The 22275-nt window shown below is 38.7% G+C and overlaps 1 protein-coding gene across 2 annotated transcripts in view; it reads left to right on the top strand.

Annotated features, from left to right (window-relative positions):
* LOXHD1 (lipoxygenase homology domains 1) overlaps positions 1-22275 on the top strand; it is a 272249-nt gene that overhangs the window by 77279 nt on the left and 172695 nt on the right. For both annotated transcript variants that reach the window (XM_027869011.1, XM_027869010.1), the window contains exons 6-7: positions 4668-4816; positions 12425-12548. In XM_027869011.1, coding sequence (XP_027724812.1) covers positions 4668-4816; positions 12425-12548 — 273 coding nt within the window. The remainder of the gene's footprint in view (positions 1-4667; positions 4817-12424; positions 12549-22275) is intronic.

Genomic DNA, 22275 nt, shown 5'->3' with positions numbered 1-22275 from the left:
AAAATGCCAAACCAACCTGACAAGGAAGAAGTCTCCAAGATTGCACTTTGGTCTTCTTTGGAAAGCAGAACTCTCCAAATAAAGCAGGTTTCTGTGGTCAGGATATGGGGCATTGTGCCCAATGCTTATATTTCAAATGTGGATTACTCGCCTTTCAGGATAAAGTGTTACTTGACTCTTCTGAAATTTCTTCCTGGCACATGACCCAAAGCAATGCTGATTCCCTGGGGCTGAGCTCACTAGATGAGTCTTTCTCACTTGACAATGCACATTACTTTGTCAAAAAAGGTATTTTCTGACATCACCTAAATTTTGTGCTTGACTTTCATCTGAAATGGGGACATTGTGGCCTAGTCCATTCCAGAAGTTTGAGGATTTAGAGGTTTTCACAAGGCAGTCTTGGAGGCCAATAATGGATAAGACAATAGGCCTTACTTATAGAGTGTTCTAGTCATACAAGAGAAGGCCTGGAGTTAAAAATGAGACACTGGGAGTGAGAACAGAGGATACTGGGGCATCAGTGGAAGGAGGCAGGCCATGGGGCAGACTATTGGAATCTCTTTTGTAATAGTCTTTTAGTCCACAACAGGAAGAGGGGTAGGGGTGTGAGATAGTTCTTTGGACAGACGGACATGCTTCCCTCAGATCTGGCACCTCCAGTTCTTGAGAAGCTCTTCATTGCTATTCCTAGCCAGTGTGTTGGATGAGGTCCTTCATGATTTGTACAATGGGGCCCAGGCATGACCTTTTATGGGGATGGGCCTGCTCTTGCCCAGTCTGATTGGTTTCCCACCTCTCAAGTCACAAGTGGGGAGACACTAGGGATGGATGAGGGAAGGAGGACATTTCCATGAAAAGTGGAGGGTGAGAAAATGTTCAGAGTAAAGGCAGCTTGCTGTAATTGAAACATATGGATCTGTGAGAGGCCCTCCAAATCAGAGAGGTTTGTTAGACTACCATATCTTATTGTCTGGAATATGTGATGTCTATTATGACTAGACCCATATGTGATATGGTAGAAAGTTCACTAGCCTTGAAATCCATCCCAGCTGGATTTCAAGGTACACAACCTGGCTCCAACAGATGCTCACTGTGTGACTCTTGGGAAATCACCTGGCCTCTCTAGGTCTCAGTTTTATCACCCTTGAAATGAGGCTATTGGCCTAGATGGCTTCTAAAGTCTCTTGGGGCTCTAATATTCATGATTTTGTGAAAAGTGTCAGTCAGCCATATTGAAAGCTTTGCTTTAATGAAGCCCTGAGATACAGCTATTATGTAGCTGTAGTAAATCCTCCCTAAATCAGATTAAATGAGGGAAAAGACCAGTTAATATGGATAAACATTTTATGTACCTTTAAAGAGAAGCAATTTGACTGTTTTCAGAATTGTTGCTCTGTTTCTTAAACTATTTGGTGACCTCAGATAAATCATTTCCCCTTTCTGGGTCTCAGTAAATGAGAGGGTTTGGGAAAGATGATCTCTAAAGTTCTTCTAAGTCCTATACACTTACTAATACATGAATTCTTCCTAGGTTACCCTAGTATCACATTTTGGCATCTCTCTGAGGCATAGAAATAATAACACACAAGATTTCTGTGCATGTGCCATGTCTCCCACTGTGCCTTATCTAGGCTTAGGGCGGTGCTCTGTATTCAGTTTAGGTCCTTAATAAATAAATAATAAGTGGTGGTGGTTGTATTGCTTTTAATAAAGCATGAGTCCTTTCTGTCTTTCTTTGATTTTTTTTTTTGGGCATGTACCTATGTATTAAGTATCATTAGATAAAAGGGAGGTTCAGGGAATTTTGTTTTGATTTACTGTGCTAACTTGTTATAAGACTTTTGGGGTCTAGTTCCAAGTTGCTTTGCAGAATGGCAGACCAATTCACAGCTCCACTAATAGTGCATTAGTGTTCTTCCTCAGCCCTGCTTATAGTCATTCTCCTTTGTTGGTCATCTTTGTTAATCTGGTGAGTGTGAGGTAGAACCTCAAGCATTGTTTCAATTTTCATTTTTCTTATCATTAGTGATTTGTAGCATTTTTTCATTTGGTTGTTGATAATTTGCTTTCCTTCTTTGAGAACTGCCTGTTTATATCTTTTGACCATCTATTGGGCTCTGCTTATCTATTTGATAAGTACTCCTGTACTGATTTATTTGAATAAGTTCATTACATATCTTAGATATTGGAGCTTTATTAGAGAAAGCTGCTGCAAAGATTTTTCCAAGTTAACTGTTTCCCTTTTAATTTTAGTTTCATTGATTTTGTGCAAAAGCTTCTCCATTGTTGTATGTAATCAAAATTATTCACTTTATCTCCTGTGATTCTCTCTATCCCTATCTATAGTCATTAAAAAAGTATCTTTTCCTGTTTCTCTAATTAATTCACTATGTGACCTTTTATACCCAGGCCTTGTATTCATTTGGAGTTTATTATAGTATACAGTGTTAGATATTTGTCTAAATTAAATTTCTTCCAAATGACTTTCCAATATTTCTCAGATAATGAATCCTTATCCTAGCAATTGGAGTCTTTGGGTTTATTGAACAATAATACATTTATTTGGTCTTGTATCTTATGTTCTTAATCTGTTCCACTGATCAACTTTTGTATTTTTTTGAGCAGGACCAATTAGTTTTGATGACTACTGATTTATGGTATAGTTTGAGATCAGATACTGCTGGGCCTCCTTCCCATTTGTTTTCATTATTTCTCTTGAGATTATGAATTTTTTTCTACTTCAAATGAATTTTATTTTATTTTATTTTATTTTATGTTTAAAATTCTATAAAGTAAACTTTTGGTAGTTTAATTAGTGTAATACTGAATAAGTAAATTAATTTACTTTAGTTTTGTAATTTTTACTATGTTGGCATAGACCAACCATGGGCAATTAATATCACTCCAATTATTTATATCTGCTTCTTTATTTACACCTGCTTCTGTTTCTATAAAGAGTGTTTTATAATTGTATTCATACAATTGCTCTATTTGTCATGGTAGGTGTACTCCCAAATACTTATACATTCTGTAGCCTTTTTGATTAGAATTTCTCTTTCTTGGTTTTTTTTGGGGGATAGTATACAGAAAGTCTAAATTATTTGTGTGGGTTTATTTTATATCCTGCTACTTCATTGACAATGTAAATTGTTTAAGTTTTAGTTGAATCTCTAGGTTTCTCTAAACAGACCGTTATATATCATCAGCAAAATGTAATAATTTTATTTTTTCTTTGTCTAGGCTTATTCTCTTTATTTTTCTTGTCTGATTTTTATAGAGAGCATTTATAGAACTATATCAAATATGAGTTGTGATAATGGACATCCTTGCTTTATACTTGATCTTATTGGAAAGATCTCTAGCATTTCTCCACTATAATGCCATATTTTGGTTTTAGTTAGATACTATTGAGCATGTGAGAGGCAAATGTATTGCATTGGATAGAGAGCTGGATCCAAGCCAGGAAAACCTGGGTTTGAGTTCCACCTCTGACACATGCTAACTATGTGACTCTGGGCAAATCTTTTATTTTTTTAATTTTTAAAATTTATTTTTAATTTATTTTTTGGGGGGCAAATCTTTTAACCTTTTAGTGCTCTTGGTAACTTCCTAAGATCGATACAGATTACAGAGAAGATACCAACCTTCATTTTGGTAGAGGGAATTTTATCATTTGATTGTTTCTTATATACATGAAATTACAGATTTCCATGTTTGTCATGTTACTTATTCTCATATTTTATATTCTTATGTTTTTAGTATAAACAAATGTTGCATGTTTTGTTAAAAGCTTTTTTTGCATTTCTTGACATAACCATATAATTGCTTTTTAAAATAAATATCATTTGCTATGATAATACTTTTCTTAATATTAAACCAACCCTATATTTGAGGTTTAAATCCAATTTTGTCATAATATATTATCTTTTGAAAATGTTTTTGAATTTCCTTGCTAATATTTTATTCAATATTTTGTATCAAAATTAATGCTATTGGTCAATGGTTTTATTTCTCTTTTTTGATAGAATCTTTTTTTCTATTATTGTCATTTATGTAATATTTGATTTAATTGTTCTTTGAATTTTTTATTGAGTTTGATTATAGATCCATGTAATCCTGGAGGCTTTTATTTTGGATGCTCATTTATAACCTGATCAATTTCTTTTGTTTTTTGAGATTAGATTACAATGTTTATTTATTTTTTGCTCTGTTAATCTGAATATTTTATAACTAATCATCCATTGTATGTATTACTTCTATTGGCATGTAATTTAGCAAAATAGTTTTTAATAAATTCTTTTGTTTCCTTTTGATTTGAATTCTCCTTTTTAATTTTTGATGATGGTAATTTGATTTTCCTCTCTTTAATAAATTATATTAGCAAATAGTTTATCATTTTATTAGCTTTTTTAAGGTTTTAGTTTTACCTGTAAATGCAATTTTTCCCAAAAGCTTTGTTATTCTTTGATTTTCAGGATTTCTGTTTTGTTGTTTTTGTTTTTTTTTGACCAGGAGATTTTTTTTTAGACTTACCTATAAGAATAATTTAAAATTTGTAACAGTCTATCAGTGGACTGGTTCATTGTGATGCTAGAGAAGACTTTATCATCAGATTCTTTTCCTTTGTCTTTTTTCATGTGCACCTGTTTACATGTGCATGTGCATAGGGGAAAGGAGGCTGGAAAGTGAAAAAGACAACTTTGAAAGGGGGTCAGAAGACAAGTTCACGCTGGATGCACCAGATTTGGGGCAGCTGATAAAAATCACTATTGGGCATAACAATAAAGGTGGATCTGCAGGCTGGTTCCTATCCAAGGTGAGTCCTTACCAATTGTCAATGACTCTCTACAACCTACAAGAGAAATTTTATACTTTTTGGCACAATGTTCAAAGCCTTCCACAATCAGAGCAAATGAATAGAGAAGCCTTTGTGAAGCACTTATAATGTACTAGGCATGTACATTGGAGATACAAATACAAAATTGAGACAGTCCCTGTTCTCAAAGCATTTACATCTTAAAAGAGGGAAGCAACACATATGGGAGGGTGGCGTTTGAAGAAGAGTGTTTGGGTCTGAGAAATTATGGGGATAGTGAGCAGAATCATAGTATAATCAATTGACACACCTTTTCTAGAAGTCAATGGCAGTATTGATTTGTCTGTTGTTTACAAAATGAGGGAGAAAGCTAAGGATAGGAGTAGAAGGTGGGGAAGTTTACGAGCAGGGCAGATGTCGAGGACAGGGCTGCGGTAGGTAGCTGGATGAATTGTGAAGTATGACCTGATTTGAGATTGGCTAGATATTAGTCAATCAACAAGCATTAATTAAGCACTATGTGCCATATACTGCGCAAAGAGCAAGGATACAAAGAAGCAGAAAAAAAAAAAACAGTTCCTGCCCTCAGGGAGCTTACATTCTGATAAGGGAAAAACATATACATGTATAGGTATATACATGGTATATATAAAGTAGGTACAAGATGGTTGGGGTGCAGGGATATCACTAAGAAGCACCACCTTCTACATAAAGCCTTTCATTCTCCCCCTTTCTACCAATCTCTCCATCCTCAACTATCCTGCATTTCACTATGTTCTCTTCATTTCTATTTATTCTTTTTATATTTATTCTATACACACACACACACACACACACACACACACACAGAGTCTACCCTCTCTGATGAGGGAGGAATATTTAGCTGTTCTCTAGAACTGAGGTGATTCATTGCAATTCCTCAGTTTTACTGCTTTTTAGTGTTGTTATTATTTATATTGGGCAGCTAAGTGGCACAGTGGATAGAGAGCCAGGCCTGGAGTCAGGAAGACTCATCTTCCCAAGTTCAAATCTGTTGTCAGACACTTACTAGCTGTGTGACCCTGGGCAAGTCACTTAACTCTGTTTGCCTCAGTTTCCTCATCTGTAAAATGAGCTGGAGAAGGAAATGGCAAACCACTCTAGTGTCTTTGCTAAGACAACCCCAAATAGGGTCATGACTGAACAGCTGCAGTAGTAGAAGGAATTTCCTTAACCGAGAGTTCCCTAGATCAATGAAATCCCTGGTCTAGTGCCTATTCTTATTTTCTCTATTGGGGCACCTTGCTTCTATGAGCTGGACCAGCAGAATTACTAATGTGTGAATGTACATATCCATTTTGTAGCAATCAATATCAATCAACACACATTCACAAAGGAAGGGTAGCACTTACAGTTAACAAAACTGTTAAATAGTCACTTTATCCACCTTTTGAGGGGTGATACATTTTTAAATTAATTGCACCAGTCACAGTCCAATGAGTCTGGCACAAGGCAGCACCTGAGATGGGCCTCGAAGGATGGGAGAGATTCCAAGTGGCAGAAACATGGAGGGAGTGCATTCCAGGTATAGGGAGAATACATGGAGGAAGAAGATAAAGGAATGAGATTGGGAACAGTGTGACTGGAACACAAAAGATGCGAAGAAGAGTAGCATGAAATAATTATAGAAAAGTAGATTGGACCCAGATTGTGGTGGGCCCTGAATGCCAGGGTAAGGAATTTATATTTTATTCCATAAATGATGAGGAGCTGCTGAAGAATTTTGAACAAGGGAATGACTTGGTAAAATCTGGGGTTAGGCATCAGCAAAATTATGAAAGGTTAAATGTTGACCTGTTATGAAACATATCTCTAATGATGAAGCTGGATTCTAGTAATCCATTATCTTAGGGAGGGGAGGAGAACAGTATGCAGCTGGTCTAAGGACAGGTGTTAAGCCTTCATTGGCCTTAGGGTTTGTCTGTTTTCTCTGCCTGCCAATGAACTGGGAATCATTCCAATTCCTAGAAGTGCCACAAGAATTAATTAATAAATCTACTACAAAATTATGTATTTTCTCTTTATTTGTTTATCTCCCTGAATATATCCCTTTCGTGCTTAGCAGTCAAACTCTAAAGAAGGATTCTTAAATTTTTTTAATTTAAATTTTTTAAATTCAATTTTATTTTTGGATCCCAATTCTTCCCTCTCTCCCACTGAGAAAGCAAGGAAAACAAAACATATTACAAGTATGTGTGGTCATGCAAAACAGATTTCCTCATTAGCCATGTCTAAAAAAAAGAAAAGAAAGAAAAAAAATTTGCTTCAATATGCATTCTGAGTCCATTGCTCTCTATCTGGAGGTGGATATCATGCTTTATCATGAGTCCTTTGGAATTGTGGTTGGTCATTCTGTCGATCAGTGATACTGAGTCTTTCAAAGTTGGTTATCTTTATGACATTACTGTTATTATATAAGTAGTTCTCCTGATTCTACTTATTTTATTTTGTATCAGTTCATATAAATCTTCCCAAGTGTTTCTGAAACCACCCTCTTCTTCCTTTCTTATAGCACAATAATTTTCCATCATATTCGTTTACCCTTACTTATGCAGCCATTCCCCCAATTGAACTCCTCATTATTCAGTTCTTTGCCACCACAAAAGAGCTGCTATAAATATTTTTGTACATATGGGTCTTTTTCCTTTTTTTTCATTACTTTAGAGTATAGACTTAGGAGCAGTATTGCTGGGTAAAGAAGGATTCTGTGTGGTTTCCATGGAGCAAGGTAAGGGAACACAAGGAAGCTCTTTCTCTTATAGGTAAACCTCTTCTCCTATGGGTAAAACTGGGGCAGGCTAAAGAATGAAGGTGGGAGCACTGAGAAACCAGAAATAAATTTGATAAACCAAGACCCTGGGCTCACTGGGGGGAGAGGTGGAGGGGGGGAAGAATTAGGTGGCTAAGTAGAGTCCATCATGTCTCTCTTTCCAGCCTTGACCTTTTCTAATGGCGTGAATCTGACCTTGAGTGAAGAGGCCACAAAGTCAGGATAGGTGTGGAGGTCAGTATCGGACTAGAATAGAATTTTTCTCTTCTCAGTCCGCAACTCTACCTCATCCCCATTAGGTATTAACATTATATGTCATATAGAACATCTGGCCCTCATCTGTGCTCTCTCATCTCCTTGGTTGTTTACATTTGGGTACATCACCATTTGGGGCATCTAGGAAGTGCAGTGTTTAGAGTGCTGGGCCTGGAATCAGGAAAATTCATCTCCCTAAGTTCAAAGGCCTCGGACACTTATTAGTTGTGTGACCCTGGGCAAGTCACTTAACCCTGTTTACCTCAGTTCCTCATCTGTAAAATGTGCCGGAGAAGACAATGGTAGACCACTCTAGCATCTTTGGCAAGAAAATCCCACATGGGGTCCTAAAAAGTCAGACATGACTGAAACAACTGAATAACAATAACAACATCTTGTCACCACTTGGTCCTTCAAACTGACTGAATCTTCTCAAGACCAAGGTAGTTGGTTCCCTTCTGCCTTGTCCTGGATAGCATCTAACCATGAATAACAATTTCTTTGAGGAGAGACTTCAGCAAGGTTCTGTTAATGCCACTAGGGCATATTAGCATTCTGACTTATTTGGTGACATTCTCTTTCAGCTCCTCCATTCATGGTGTTGAATGACTAATGTTGGATTCTTTGCTTCTACTCTCCTGCATCTCACATTCTGCTTGCTGGCTTGTACAGCTACAACTCCTGATCTACTATCTGGAAGGAGTCCATTTTCTGGGCTTTTCCTGGACTCTGATCAAATCTACAAGGGCACATAGTTTTTACAGAAAGACTTGAACCCAGATCCTGAACCCAGATGACTTAAGGCAATAGTATGAGCTGGTGGACAAAAACATCAATATAGTCTTTAATCTGCAATAATAGAGACATAGTGTTCAGGACTAGGAAGGCAATAGTGCTATTGTACCCTGCCTGGCCAAACCACCTATGGAGGATTCTATCCAATTTAAGGTCCTACATTTTAGCTCTTCCACCATGTACCATCTTGCATTTGAGTATATTTTAGCATCGATTCCCCAGTCTGTAGATCCCAAACCATGGTTGGACTTCAAAACCTTATCTGATAGATATTTATGCCAGTTGCTTCCCCAAGTCCCACCCCTAACTCTGTTGGCCAGAATTGGCATTTTGAAGGGAACACAAGAAAGTCTAATTGTCCACTCTGTTCAGTGACATCATTTATTGCCATCCCCCACTCTCTTCCCCACTGCAGATCTCTAACTTGGGGCAAATAAAAAGTAGCTCCTCCTTGTTGGAGCTCAGATGGGAAGAGAGAGGCCACCTGTCTCAGGCTCGGCCTCATTTCACAGGGTGTCTGATGTTGGCAGGAGCTATTGTGGATCTGGGCTGTGGCCAGTAGCTTTGTGAATTAAAAAACTTAATTTTATCATTTCACTGGTGGCAAGCAGGCTCCAGAGGACTGATTCGCTGACCAAACTCACAGAGAATAACCTGCCACTGCAGATATATCTGCCTTACGAATTCTTTATCTGGACAGGGTCATCCTGGTGGGCAGATCCACTCAGAGGATTAAATTATAGATCAGAAAGTTGTTTGGTGACTCCAGAATTAGAGCAAAGGGAGATGAATATTTCAGGGGATATTCCTTTTAAGCAAAAATCAATTTCACATGTACAAAGATGGCAGAGGTGTGGGTGGATATTGGTTTGGCTGGAAAAAGCCTGAGGATTTGGGGAATTCAATATAACAATAATATGAGCTGGTAGCCAGACGCATTAATATAGTCTTTAATCAACAATAACAGAGGTTAGGTAGGCAATAGTGCTATTGTACTCTGCCTGGTCAAACCACCTCTGGAGGATTGTGTCCAGTTTGAGGTACTACATTTTAGAAAGGATACTAACAAGTGAGAGAGTATCCAGAGGAAGGCAACAAGGATGATAATGAATCTCAGGATTCTGTCATATGAACACTGATTGAAGGACATAGGTTCAAATCCTGACTTTGCTGCATGCTACCCGATGAGCTCAGACAGGTAATTTCATCTTTATGAGCCTCAGTTTCCTCATCTATAAAATAAGAGATTTGAATGAAATGACCTTCAAGGTCGGTTCCTTCCAGCTTTAAATCTATGAACCTCTGAAATGGAGATATCCAGCCTGAAGAGAGAAAAAAGAAAGCTTGGGGGGTGGGAGAGGTGGGGGAGGAGAATGGGAACTCTGTCTTCAAGTTTTTGAAAGGTCATCAAGTGGGAGGGGATTTGGACTTGAGGTAATATAGTGCAGTAGATAGGGCACTGGACCGAGAGTGAGTAAAACTTGTGTTCCAATCCTGCCTCTGACATTTACTAGCTGTGTGACCCTGTGCAGGTGACGTAACCTCTCTGTGTTTCAATTCCTTCATCTGTAAAGTGGAAAGTGGGTGGATTCAATGACTTTCTAGTTCCTTTTCAGTTCTAAATTTATGACTCTATGTCTCAATAACTTATTCTGCTTCAGCACAGAGGGCAAAAGGAGGAGTAACAGATAGAAGTTGGAAGGTGGAAAAATTAGCCTTGATGTCAGAAAAACAAACAAACAATTTCCTAACAAATCTCTCCCCAGATAGAATGGGCTGCCTCAGGAAGTAATGAGTCCCCCTTCCTGGAGATCTTTGAGCAATGACTGGATGACCACTCATCGGGTGTCAGAAGAGGGGATTCTTGTCCAGGAGTGGATTGGACTCTGAGCTCCCTTCCCACTCTGAGTTTCCATGACTCGGTGATAGATATTTATACAGCTTGATGAATTGCCCTTCTCCACTCCAGGGATATTTCTGTCTAATGAAGTGGGACTGATCTAGAAACAGAGCAGCCTCTTCCCTGGGCACTGCCGGAGACGCATTCACGAATGCTACCATATAACTCATTTTTTTTCAGTGCTCCTTTTCTGTTATCAAATGCTTCAGTCATTGCCACATAACCTGAGAAAGGATGTGTTTCAATAAATCTATTATGTCTTATCTTACGTCAATTATATCTCAGAGTTAATGTCTTCCTCACAAGGAAAGGCAAGAAGATATCTACAAAGATAACTATAATATGAAATATTTACACATTAAGCACATTCAAGAACTACAAAATAAAGCACTATATGTGATGGAGGGAAAGGCATCATCTTAGGGAATCACAGATTTAGAGCTGGAAGAGACCTTCAAGGTCAACTAGTCCAATGTCCCATTTTACACTTAAGTAAACTGAGGCTAAGAGTGGTTAAGTAACTTGCCCAAGGTCTCACAGGTAGTAAGTAGGAGAGCCAAGATTTGAACCTTGCCTTTAGTACCTTCACAGACCATTTCTCAGTATAGAGTATTTCTGGGAAGATTTCCACAGCTGGCCAAATCTCATCTATTTAGGTGAACCCTTGTCATCTTTAATTTCGGAAGGCGCTATGTTTTGATCTTGTCACTGAATTCTAGGGGTCCAGTCTACTTTGGTCTGCAGCTACCTATGTTTTGCCCAAATTATTCCCCTCTACCCATTCTAGTCTCCAGCTGAACTGGACTATTCTCTCCCCTCCCTCCATTTCTCCCTCCATCCTAAAGACCCCTGAGCTGTGCTAGCTCCAATCAATTGATGGGACTACCTGTGCCTGCTATGTCATCCCACCCCCTCATTTCCTATTGAATTCCTAGCCCTCCTTTATAAGTCAATGCAAATGTCATCTCCTTTAGGAAACATGGCATAGTAGAAACGAATACTAGATTTGAAGTCAGAGACCTGGGTTCAAATCTTGGCTCTCCTACTTACTACCTGTGAGACCTTGGGCAAGTCACTTAACCACTCTTAGCCTCAGTTTACTTAGTGTAAAATGGGACATTGGACTAGTTGACCTTGAAGGTCTCTTCCAGCTCTAAATCTGTGATTCCCTAAGATGATGCCTTTCCCTCCATCACATATAGTGCTTTATTTTGTAGTTCTTGAATGTGCTTAATGTGTAAATATTTCATATTATAGTTATCTTTGTAGATATCTTCTTATCCTTCCATTAGGCTGCAAACTTCAGAAGGATAAGGACTTTGTCTTACCTAATTTTTTTTTATTTTTCTTAGCACATAATAGCAGTGTACTGCATACCAGAGGTATTAAATGTTATTGACTGGCTAAATAATTAAGTAGAAAGTGAGTTAAAGAATAAGAATTTTAAAATCTCAATTTCCATTTCTCAAACTTAAGTTTCAAGGAAAATGTCAAACCAAATTCCTCACACATTAAATTCTTGATTATGGAGTGGAGCAATGGTTTAGATAATAGAAACAACAGATGATTAAAAATCATTCACATTTGGCTTTGTAATGCATAGCAGGAGATATATTTTTTAGTACTAGAGTTACCCTTATAATTATGCTTTGCTTAGGTTAACAATAAAATGAGTTTGGATTTCTAGAGCACAGAGCAGAAAGAGGCAGATCAGATGCTTGATGGGGGAAACCTGACTGGAAGTCTTAAACATTGAGCACAGATGATCCAAAATTGCAGTCACTTGAAAGGTGGATAATTGAGAATTGACTATATTCTCTTCTTCCTTCCATTCTCCTCCATCTTCCAGGTTATCATTGAAGACATTGGGAACAAAAGAAAATATGATTTCCCACTTGATCGATGGCTGGCCCTAGATGAGGATGATGGCAAAATCCAACGGGATATTCTGGTGGGAGGTGCTATAACCACAGGTAAAGATTGGGGAAAGATAGGGCAGCTAGGTGGAGTGGTGGATAGAGCACTGGCCCTGGATTCAGAAGGACCTGAGTTCAAATCTGGCCTCAGACACATAACACTTACTAGCTGTGCAACCCTGGGCAGGTCACTTAAACCCATTGCCTAGCCAAAAAAAAAAAAAGATTGTGGAAAGAGGATCACATTTAGGGTAGAACAGAATCCCCACTCCATGGGCACTATCTCATGATAATCAAAAAACAGGTGAAATGCTTGTGTATGAGAGCTTGCTCAAAGACGAAACATTTAACAGACTGCACAAAGTATTTGAATAGCGTGATCCTTTCATTACATGTGAAGCATGTGTCAAATAGACCTAAGAGGATAGCTCTACAGGATCAGCTTGATGATCTTGTCAGCCCAGGTCTCCATCTCTGGTAATGGCACCATGACTGTAAGAAGTCATTCAAAGACTGGGGAAGAGCCCCAAACAGTCCAAACTTCCTTATTATTTAATTAATCAAAGATGTATCATTTATGACACCAACATTCTTTCCCATCTTACTGCCTATTTATATTGTTACTTTCCCCAGCAAGTAGTCAGGAGTAAAGTGTAGGGGAATGGACCCTGGGCTATAAGTCCAGAGACCTGGATTCTAGTCCTGGCTTTATAACTTACTTGGTATGCGACCTTGGACAAGGTGCTTTGCCTTCCTTTTTCATCTGTAAAAAGAGGATGTCAATCCCTGGTCTACCCATCTCCCAGGGATATTAGAATGAAAGATTTAGAGCTGGAAGGGACCTGAAAGTCATCTAGTCCAACCTCTTCAATTTACAAATAAGGAAACTGAGACCAGATAGATGACATGACTTGCCCAAGGTCCTACAAGTGATCAATGGCAGAGTCAAGGCTTGAACTTGGGTGTTTTGAGTTCCAATTCACCATTCTTTCCATTATACAATGTGAAGTAAATATATACAATTTGAATAGTTAAGGATAGTGCAGAATGTGAAGAGGTCATGTTATTCTTTCCCCAGCTGAGATGGAGCTGGAGGATTGACCATTTAACTTATTTTAGTGGGTTCTTGAGGTAGATTCAGCTTAATTCAGCGCTGTCTATGGGTGGCCACCCCCTCCATTATGGCTCAGCCTGGTCAATGTAGGCCTGGGGCCACTCCTAGCTCTAGGAGTTCCTTTGAAAACTTGTTTGGTTTCAGCGCTCCTGGTTTGATGTTAGGGGAAGGAGGAGAATGAGAGAGAGTCATAGTGGAGGATGTGAGGGAGCAATGACATCTAGGAATGGAGGACAAAGGCACAAAGATGTGAGATGGAGTGTCAGGTGTGAGGAACAGCAAGGAGGCCAATGTGGCTGGATTGAAGTGGGGTGGGATGAGGTGGTAGGGATTAATGTGTAGTAAGTCCAGATAGGTAGGATGGAATCAAATTGTGAAGAGAAGGAAGGAGAAAGATTGAAGAAGAAAAGGAAGAGGTGAAGGAGTTTTCACCTTCCTTTACTCTACCTACTGAGTATGCTTCCTTTAAGTCTCACCTAAAATTCTGTCTTCTACAGGAAACTTTCCCAACCCCTCTTAATTTTAGTGCCTCTCCTCTGTTAATTATTTCCTATCTATCCTGTCTATAGTTTAGGTTTGTTTATTTGTTGTTGCTCCTTGTGAGCTTCTTGTGGGGAGGGGCTATTTTTGGCCTCTTTTTGTATTCCCAACTTAGCATCGTATCTGGCACATAGTAGGTACTTAACAAATATTGATTGATTGAATGACAATCACTACAGCTGTAACAAGATATAGGCACTCTTATTAGGTGCCCTGCCCTTTCCTTTCTGTTTGTAGCACAGACATGACCCTTGTCTACCCTTGCCTTCTCATCACCTTGCTCATCCTGACTGCCCTGCCCCTGATATCACCTCAGTTCTCCCAAAAAGGGTAGGGTAGAGTAGGAGAAAACATGTGAAAAGACTCATAGGATTCTAGAGCTTGAAGACATGCTAAACACCATCAAATCAACCCCCTCCATCCCATTTAACAAATAACAAAACTGAGTCCTACATGAAGCAAATTGTCTAAGATAGTATAGGTAACAGCTAGAACTTGAATCCAGCTCCTTTTACAATATCCAATGCTGGTTAATTCATTCATTTAACAAACATTTATCAGCTGCCTGGTATGTGTAAAAACCTTGCTAGTATTTGGGGAAGATATGAAGGTAATTAAGACATAGTTTCCTGCTTTCTAAAATGAAGGATGCTTTGGTTTCTAGGAGGAGAGGCATGAGGCAAAGTTTATTAAGAAGAGTTTAGGTTTGGCCTCTTTGCTTTCTGTCTCTCTCTCCTATCTCCTAGTTCAATCTCTCCCTGACTTCTCCAAATCTCACTGTCCTCATGCCTGTCCTCTGCTTATCCCAAACTCCATGCTGCAACGTTCCCCTCAGAACTGCCCTACTTCTCACAATTCCAAAATCACCTTTCCCCTGCCAATCAAAACATATATTCCCTTAAGGAAAGCAATTCGATTAAATTGCATTGCAGGCTTTGCATTCTGCGAATTTGGCTTGCAGCCTGCTCAGTCCAACTCCTTGTCTTTCTCCTCGAGCAGTGTCTGGACGTTGAAAAACACTAACTGCCAGGCTTTACCTTTTCTATTTTTATTTCATCAAGAGAAAGCCTCACTTGACCTCTTAGTCTCCTAATTAGAACACTAGTACCACCTCCCCAGCAAAGTTATCAATTTCCTTTCCTTCCCTGAGGATCAAAGAGGGGGTACCCATAGTCTAGGTGTTCTGCCCATCCTTAGGTTCTAGTAATTGGAGAGACAGTGTACTCTGTGATTTTGGGGTCAACTGAACTCAAGACAATCTCTTTTAGTTATGCCATTCATTGTAGGCCTCACCTTGCAGCATCCTCTGTTCTGTCGGTATACAAAGGAATGCTATGGTCTGGTATAAGTGATGGTATTCCTTTTGAATTCCTTAGTGTTCTGGACCTTTTGAATTTCCATAACTTATATGCTACAAGTCTACCTGATTTTAGTAGAAACTAAAGTCACATGGAAGAATTATTTGTTGGTTGTTATCGATACCTGAACCAGTACTCATTCTGGAAACAAGGATGGTATTATCTCCATTAAATTCAGCAGACACTTAAGTGCCTAGCATTGTAAGCACTGTTTTAGACATTGGGGGTTTTACAAAGGCTAGGTAAGACATCACTTTTACACTCATGGAGCTTACAGTCTAGAAGAAGGGCATGGTAGATATATAGATAACTATAATATAAATAATGCATCATAAGTACATTAGAAAGATGCAAAGTCATGGGTGGGGGGAGTCATTGCTGAGTGGAGAGGACCAGGAAAGGTTTCATGGAGGAGGCAGCACTTGAGTTAGCCTTTAAAGATGAGTAGGAATTCAGAAGAGGAAGAAGGGGAAAGGAAAGCAATACAAAAACGGGGAATAGCATAAGCAAAGGCAAAGAGGTGGGAAAGTACAGATTATATTTATAAGATGGATAGTCATTCACTTTGATTGGCACGTAGAACATGAAGTAATAAGGGGCAAAACTAGAAAGGTGAGTACTGGGCTTACACCTTTATGGAGAGTTTTAAATCCCTGGCAAAGAAATTTTAAATTCATATGATAAGTACTATGTAGTTACTAAGATTTTGAGCAGGACTGTGATATAACTAGATCAATAAACAAGGAAAATTAGTCTAGGAGTAGTGTGAAGTATAGGTTTGAGAAGAAAGAGAGTTGAATTGGGAAAACCTATCAGAAGGCTGCAGTAAAAGTTGGGCAAGTGCTAATAAGATAGCATAGTAGGGTGGTAGCAAGGGGAATGGAAAGGAGAGAACAGATGTGAGATATATTGTGAAGACTGAATTAATAGGACTTGGTAAATGTATTTGAGAGTTGAGGGAGAAAGAATAAAAGACAACACTAATATTCTGAGAATGGGGTAATTATAATGCCACTGGCAGAAATAGTAAAGTAAAAAGAAGGATTAGGCTTGGGTGAAAGATAATAAACTCAGTTTTGCACATGGTGAGTTTGAGGTGCCAGTGGAATATTTAGATGTCTTTTAGGTAGTTGTAGGTATGGGACTTGGGCCCAGCAGAAATAGCAGGGTTAGATATCAAAATTTGGGAGGCAGCTATGGAGGTGATGGTTGGAGCCAAGGGGATGGACAAAATTGACAAGAGATAGGTTGTAGAGAATAAAGAGGTGAGGGCCAAGGGACAAAATCCTGGAGGAAAATCACCTTAAGGGATTATGAGGAGAATGAGAAGGTAGGTAAAGAGACAGAGAAAGGGATTAAAATGAGATATTTGTAAAGTGCTTTATAAACCTTAAAGCACCACATAAATGCTAGCTTTTATTATTGTTACCATTATTGTAGTTGTTGTCTTGTCCTTCATTTTCAAGGAGGACTAATGACATCACCAGGTGATGTCTTGATTTGTACATGAATTGGATTTAAATGAGGCAGAGTTGCACAAAATCATCAGCCTCACTCTCTCTTCCTGGAAGACAGAGTTATTGTCCTTAGCTATTTAAAGGAGTGGGAAGAGAGTCAGAACATAGTAGTGTCTTTGAAGCCAAGGTGAGAGAGGCTATCCAGAAGGAGCAGGTATTTAACATTATAAAATGCTGCAGATGAAGAAAGAGGAGAATGGGGGAAAAAAGCCATTGAATTTGGTGATAAAGAGTCACTAGTGATCTTTGAGAAACCAGTTTCACCAGTAACTGGGCTGGAAGCCTGACTGAAAGGGGTGTATCCTAAAGAAAAGAAACTCAGAGAAGGAGGACTTCATAACTCTCTTCAAGTATCTGGAGGATGTTCACGAAGAGTAGGGAGTAAACTTGTTTTGCTTGGCTCCAGAAGGCAGAAGTAGGAGCAAATGGGGTAGAAGGCAGAACAAAGAGATAGATTTAGGCTTGATGAGAAGTTCCTAACAATTAGAGCTATTCAAGGGAATAGTAGGTTCCTCTCACTGGAAGTCTTCAAGTGAAGAGTGGATGACCACTTTGGGGGGATCATTGGAGGGGATTCCTGCTCAGAATTGAGCTGATCTAATTAGTCTTTGAGGTCCCTTCCAACTTTGAAATTCTATGATTCTGGGTTGAGGAGAGACTGAGTGGTAAGGATGTGGAAGCATCAGGTATAGACACATTTTTTCAAGAAGTTTGGAAGTGAAAATGATGATACAGATGAGAAGGAGCTGAGCAGTTAGGAGACTTCACCTTGGAAGGGGAGAAGACAGATGGGACAGTCACTGGATAGAGTAGAAGAGACAAGGGAAGAATTTTTTAGGATTGGAGTGGTCTTTAGGATTTGCCAGGCAGGAAGAAATGGTGAAGAAGATGGGCTTAAAGATGTATGAGAGAGGGAATGATTGCTGAAACAAGGCACTAGAGGTGGTGGAAGGAACTGGGATCAAAGGTACTGGGTAAAGAATTAGTCATCATAGAGGGTAGAAATACCTCTTTTTCTGTGACCAGAGTACATAGCGTAGAATAAATTATGCTGAGAAGTTTTGTGGAACAAATGAAGAAAAGTGAAGATGTGCCTCAGTCTTCTCAACTGAGAAACAGGACATTGTCCTCTGCAGCAAGTGTGGGGTTTGGATTCCATTTGGGGCTTGAGGAAAGAAGAAAATGTTTGTAACAGTAGCTGTGGAGGATGAGATGAAGAGCAGAAGGATTGTCAAATAGCAATGAAGGAACATATGAAATTGTGCTATGAATTTGTGTTGGGTGAAATCCTTCTGATTTCATGACTTTTAATATTAACAGTATAAATGTCCACATGGGATTGTTAATAGACAGTATAACTCCACTCTTATGTATTGTGGCAAGTATTTGTATATAGCTTTCACACCATGATCTGAGCAAATCCTATCCTACACAGAAACTGCCTTGGGATGTTTGGAAGTTTCGATATCAGTTAGCCCAATTCCAGGGATTCTCACATAGGGACAGTATTTTTCAATCTTGAAACAAAAGAAAATCTTTAGCATAAGCATGTTGTACTCCTCATAGTCTTGGGATCCAAACAGATGTCAAAATAAGGTTAAAAAATTTTCGAAAATCCAGAATATGTTAAGAAAAATCCTTCACTGTCCTTGCTTCAACCTAGGTTGACATTCAATGAATTTGGGGAATTATTAAAACCATACTTTTTATCAGCACTATCAGTCATGTACAAAGACTTTATACATGGAATTAACAGATTAGAAGAGGCATGGATGCTTTTATTGTAAAACTACAGTATTTGTCTCAATAGTGCAATTTTGGGGGGTATGATGTAATTGTAGCCTCATCTTGTATGTAGAGTTCATGTGGAAGTCTTCCAATAGAGACTCTTGACTAAACCAAATTTGACATTTTATAATAAAGGTTACTTTGATCCTTCATTGTGGCTTGGAGATGATTCTGGTTTCTTGAAGGCTATTTTAGTGAAGTACAAACCCCGGTCTCTCTTGACCAGTCAGAGTACAGGAAACAGACTATATGTCTATGCTCCAAGGACCAGCCTAAGTGTGGAGAAGACTGATCACCTTGGGAGTACATTTTTTGATCATGTTATCTAATGAAGATCATGTGTCAGCCAATAAACATTTATTTTTTAAAATTAATTTATTTTTAGTTTTCAACAATCACTTCCATAAGCTTTTGAGTTTTAAATTTTCTCCCCTTCCCTCCCCAAGATGGTGTCTAATCTGATATAGGCTCTACATATACATTCCTATTAAACATATTTTCACTTTAGTCATGTTGTAAAGAAGAATTAGAACCAATAGGAGGAACCATAAGAAAGAAGAAACAAAACAAAACAGAAGAAAAAAAGAGCAAATAGTATGCTTTGATCTTCATTCAAACTCCACATTTCTTTCTTTGGATGTAGATAGCATTTTTCATCATGATACCTTTGGAGAGGTCTTAGATCCTTGCATTGCTGAGAAGGGCTAAGTCTATCAATGTTAGTTATCACACAAAGTGGCTGTTACTGTATACAAAGTTCTCCTAGTTCTGCTCACTTCACTCAGCATCAGACCATACAATTCTTTGCAGGTTTTTCTGAAGTCAGCCTATTCATCATTTCTTATAGTACATTAGTATTCCATTACATTTATATACCACATCTTGTTCAGCCATTCCCCAATTGATAGGCATCCCCTCAATTTCCAATTCTTTGCCACCACAAAAAGAGCTGCTATAAATATTTGTGACCCACATGTGGGTCCTTTTCCCATTTTTATGATCTCTTTGGGAATAAATATTTATTAAGCACCTACTATGCATCAGGCACTATGCTAAGTAAGCTCTAGGGATAAAAATACAAAAAAAGAAATACATTCCCTGCCCTCAAGGAGTTTACAGTCTGATAGGGGAAGACAAAGCACAAAAGAAAACTTAAAAATCAGGTATGAGCTTTTGAAGGGGAATGGTCAAGAAGTCAAAAAATGTCCAAAAGTGTGTAGTCAGGTGGGAAATGAGGAGATAGCTGTCCTGGGACCTCACCTTAAATGGAGGTCCTGGAGTCCATAGTTTCCCCCTCCAATCATATGGTATTGATGAAGTGTAATTGGGAAATCTTTAACAAAGTGAATAAAACTATAATAAAATATAGATAATATTACATTTTAAAACTAAGTCAATAGGCAGACCACAGAGATCTTTATGTATAGATAGTGCCCCCCCCTTTTCTATTTGAACTTGACACCACTGATGTAGGGCATAGAACCCAGTTGGGAAAGTATACTTTTCCTTAGAATGAAGCCCAGGGATTGGTGTAGTAGTTCACATCCCTTGCATCAGGTGATTTTTCTTATTTCTTTAGTATTTGTATCCTCTTTCAGAATCAATAGAAATATATCTCAGAATACTGCAGTATTTGCAATCATATTTACAGAAGCCTATAAAATGAAAGTAGTCCCCCAGTTGCAGTATAATGATAATTAGTAAAGATAGCTTCTGTGGTATCTTTTCCCCTGCAATATTGTCTCATGTCAAGCTGTGTAATCCACTGAGCATGCTTCAAGATCACAATGATTGCCCAGTTAATGCTACCATAATCTGTGCCGTGAAATGTTCCATACGCCTCGTCCCGGGAGCAGCTTCTACTTATCCTTGCTAAGGAGGGGCACAGAAGCCTCTAGTGAATGAGCTAGTGTATAAATCTAGGAATTAGTACTTTAGGCATTGTAGCGTTCCAACAGCCTGACTAAATGGTTTTTCAGCACATTTTTTGGGGGCTTGCAAGGGGGAGCCAGAGTCCTTGCATCTGGATTTTGTCATCATGCCAATCCATTTAAGAGAAAAAAAAATGTATTTTCTGTGCTGAGGGGAAAAAAATGAAGAAAATTGTGAGTATCTAATTAGCAAGATATTCTTCAACAACTAGTTACGTGTATTCAGTGGGCTGCATCAACTATGCTAGAATGGAAGCCTATGAGTCATTTCATATACATATACATTTCAAGTTCCCTGGAAATAAAAAGAAGCATAATCCAGGGCCTAAAGCCAATCAGTTATATGCTCTTTTGGCTAACGGAAGAAAGGCCTTTGCAAAACTTGACCTTGTCCAAAAATGATCGATGAATGATCATGGATGATGCTGTTGTTTATTTCTAAACAATCAATCTGTCCTTATCAAGGTGTCATTCTTTGTTCAGCATCTTCCTTTTGGAATTTCTGTTTGTTCTTGTCATTTTCCAATAGATTCTACTTTCTTGGATTCCAGAGATGGTACCATATTTAGATGATATCCTAATTGTGATATCAAGAGAGCATAAACATATGGAAAATCTTTGGAAAGCCCTCCCTGGTTTCAGTGCATCAGGTATTCACATGAAAAAAAGAGGCAAAAAAAAAAAGATTGGGACTTCTGGTGCAGTGTTCTTAGGTTTCCATGTCACTGCCACTGCTGATGTGGGCCTGCCCTGCTATCTTTAAGGTCCTTGCACTCCATGTAACCCTGACCGTAAGAGCAAAGAAAGGACTTGCATCCACTGCCTAGGCATTTGGAAAGTTGTACCTTGCTCCCCTTCTGCAAAATGTGGCTTTTCTTAAGGCACCCTATTACTTCTTGGGAAAGGATGTTCATCAGATACAGACAACTTTTTCAGGAAGTTTGGAAGTAAGAACAATGAGAGAGATGGGAAATAGTTGAGTAGACTAGAGTTTTAATAGTGAAAGTGGGGAGACAAATGGGATGGGGTAAGAGATAAGGGAAAGCTTTTTGAGTACTGGGGAAACCTGACCAGCAGACAGTGAGTGACTCCTTGGAATGTTTAAGCAGTTATTGATAGCTGAACTTTTGCCAAGACATTACCAAGAACACAACTATTCCATACTTGCCTCTGATTCACCTTATGGTGTGGGAGGCTTGCTTGGCCAGATTGCTTTGAAGTCACTGACCACTTATCTCTTGAGGAAGGGGTGGTCTCTAACATCAAGCACAGAGGCAATGGAAAAAGCAGTGAACTTGGAAGTTAGAGAACCTGTCTCCAAATCCTGGTTCTCCCACTTAACATTGGAGTGACTTTGGCCAAGTCATTTCACCTCTTTGGGCTTCCATTTCTTCATCTGTAAAATGAGGGGTTGGATTAGACAACCTAGAGAGTAGGTGCCCTTAACGTATTTCTGTGTCCTGTACTCCTTTGGTAGTCTGGTTAAGACTTGGGACTCCTTTTCAAAATGACATTCACAAAATAAAATATGTAGGA

This window comes from Vombatus ursinus, unplaced genomic scaffold (assembly GCF_900497805.2).
Source record: "Vombatus ursinus unplaced genomic scaffold, bare-nosed wombat genome assembly UNPS02014791.1, whole genome shotgun sequence".
NCBI lineage: Eukaryota > Metazoa > Chordata > Mammalia > Diprotodontia > Vombatidae > Vombatus > Vombatus ursinus.
Note: the sequence above shows the minus strand (reverse complement) of the source record. Positions and strands in the feature narration are given on the sequence as shown.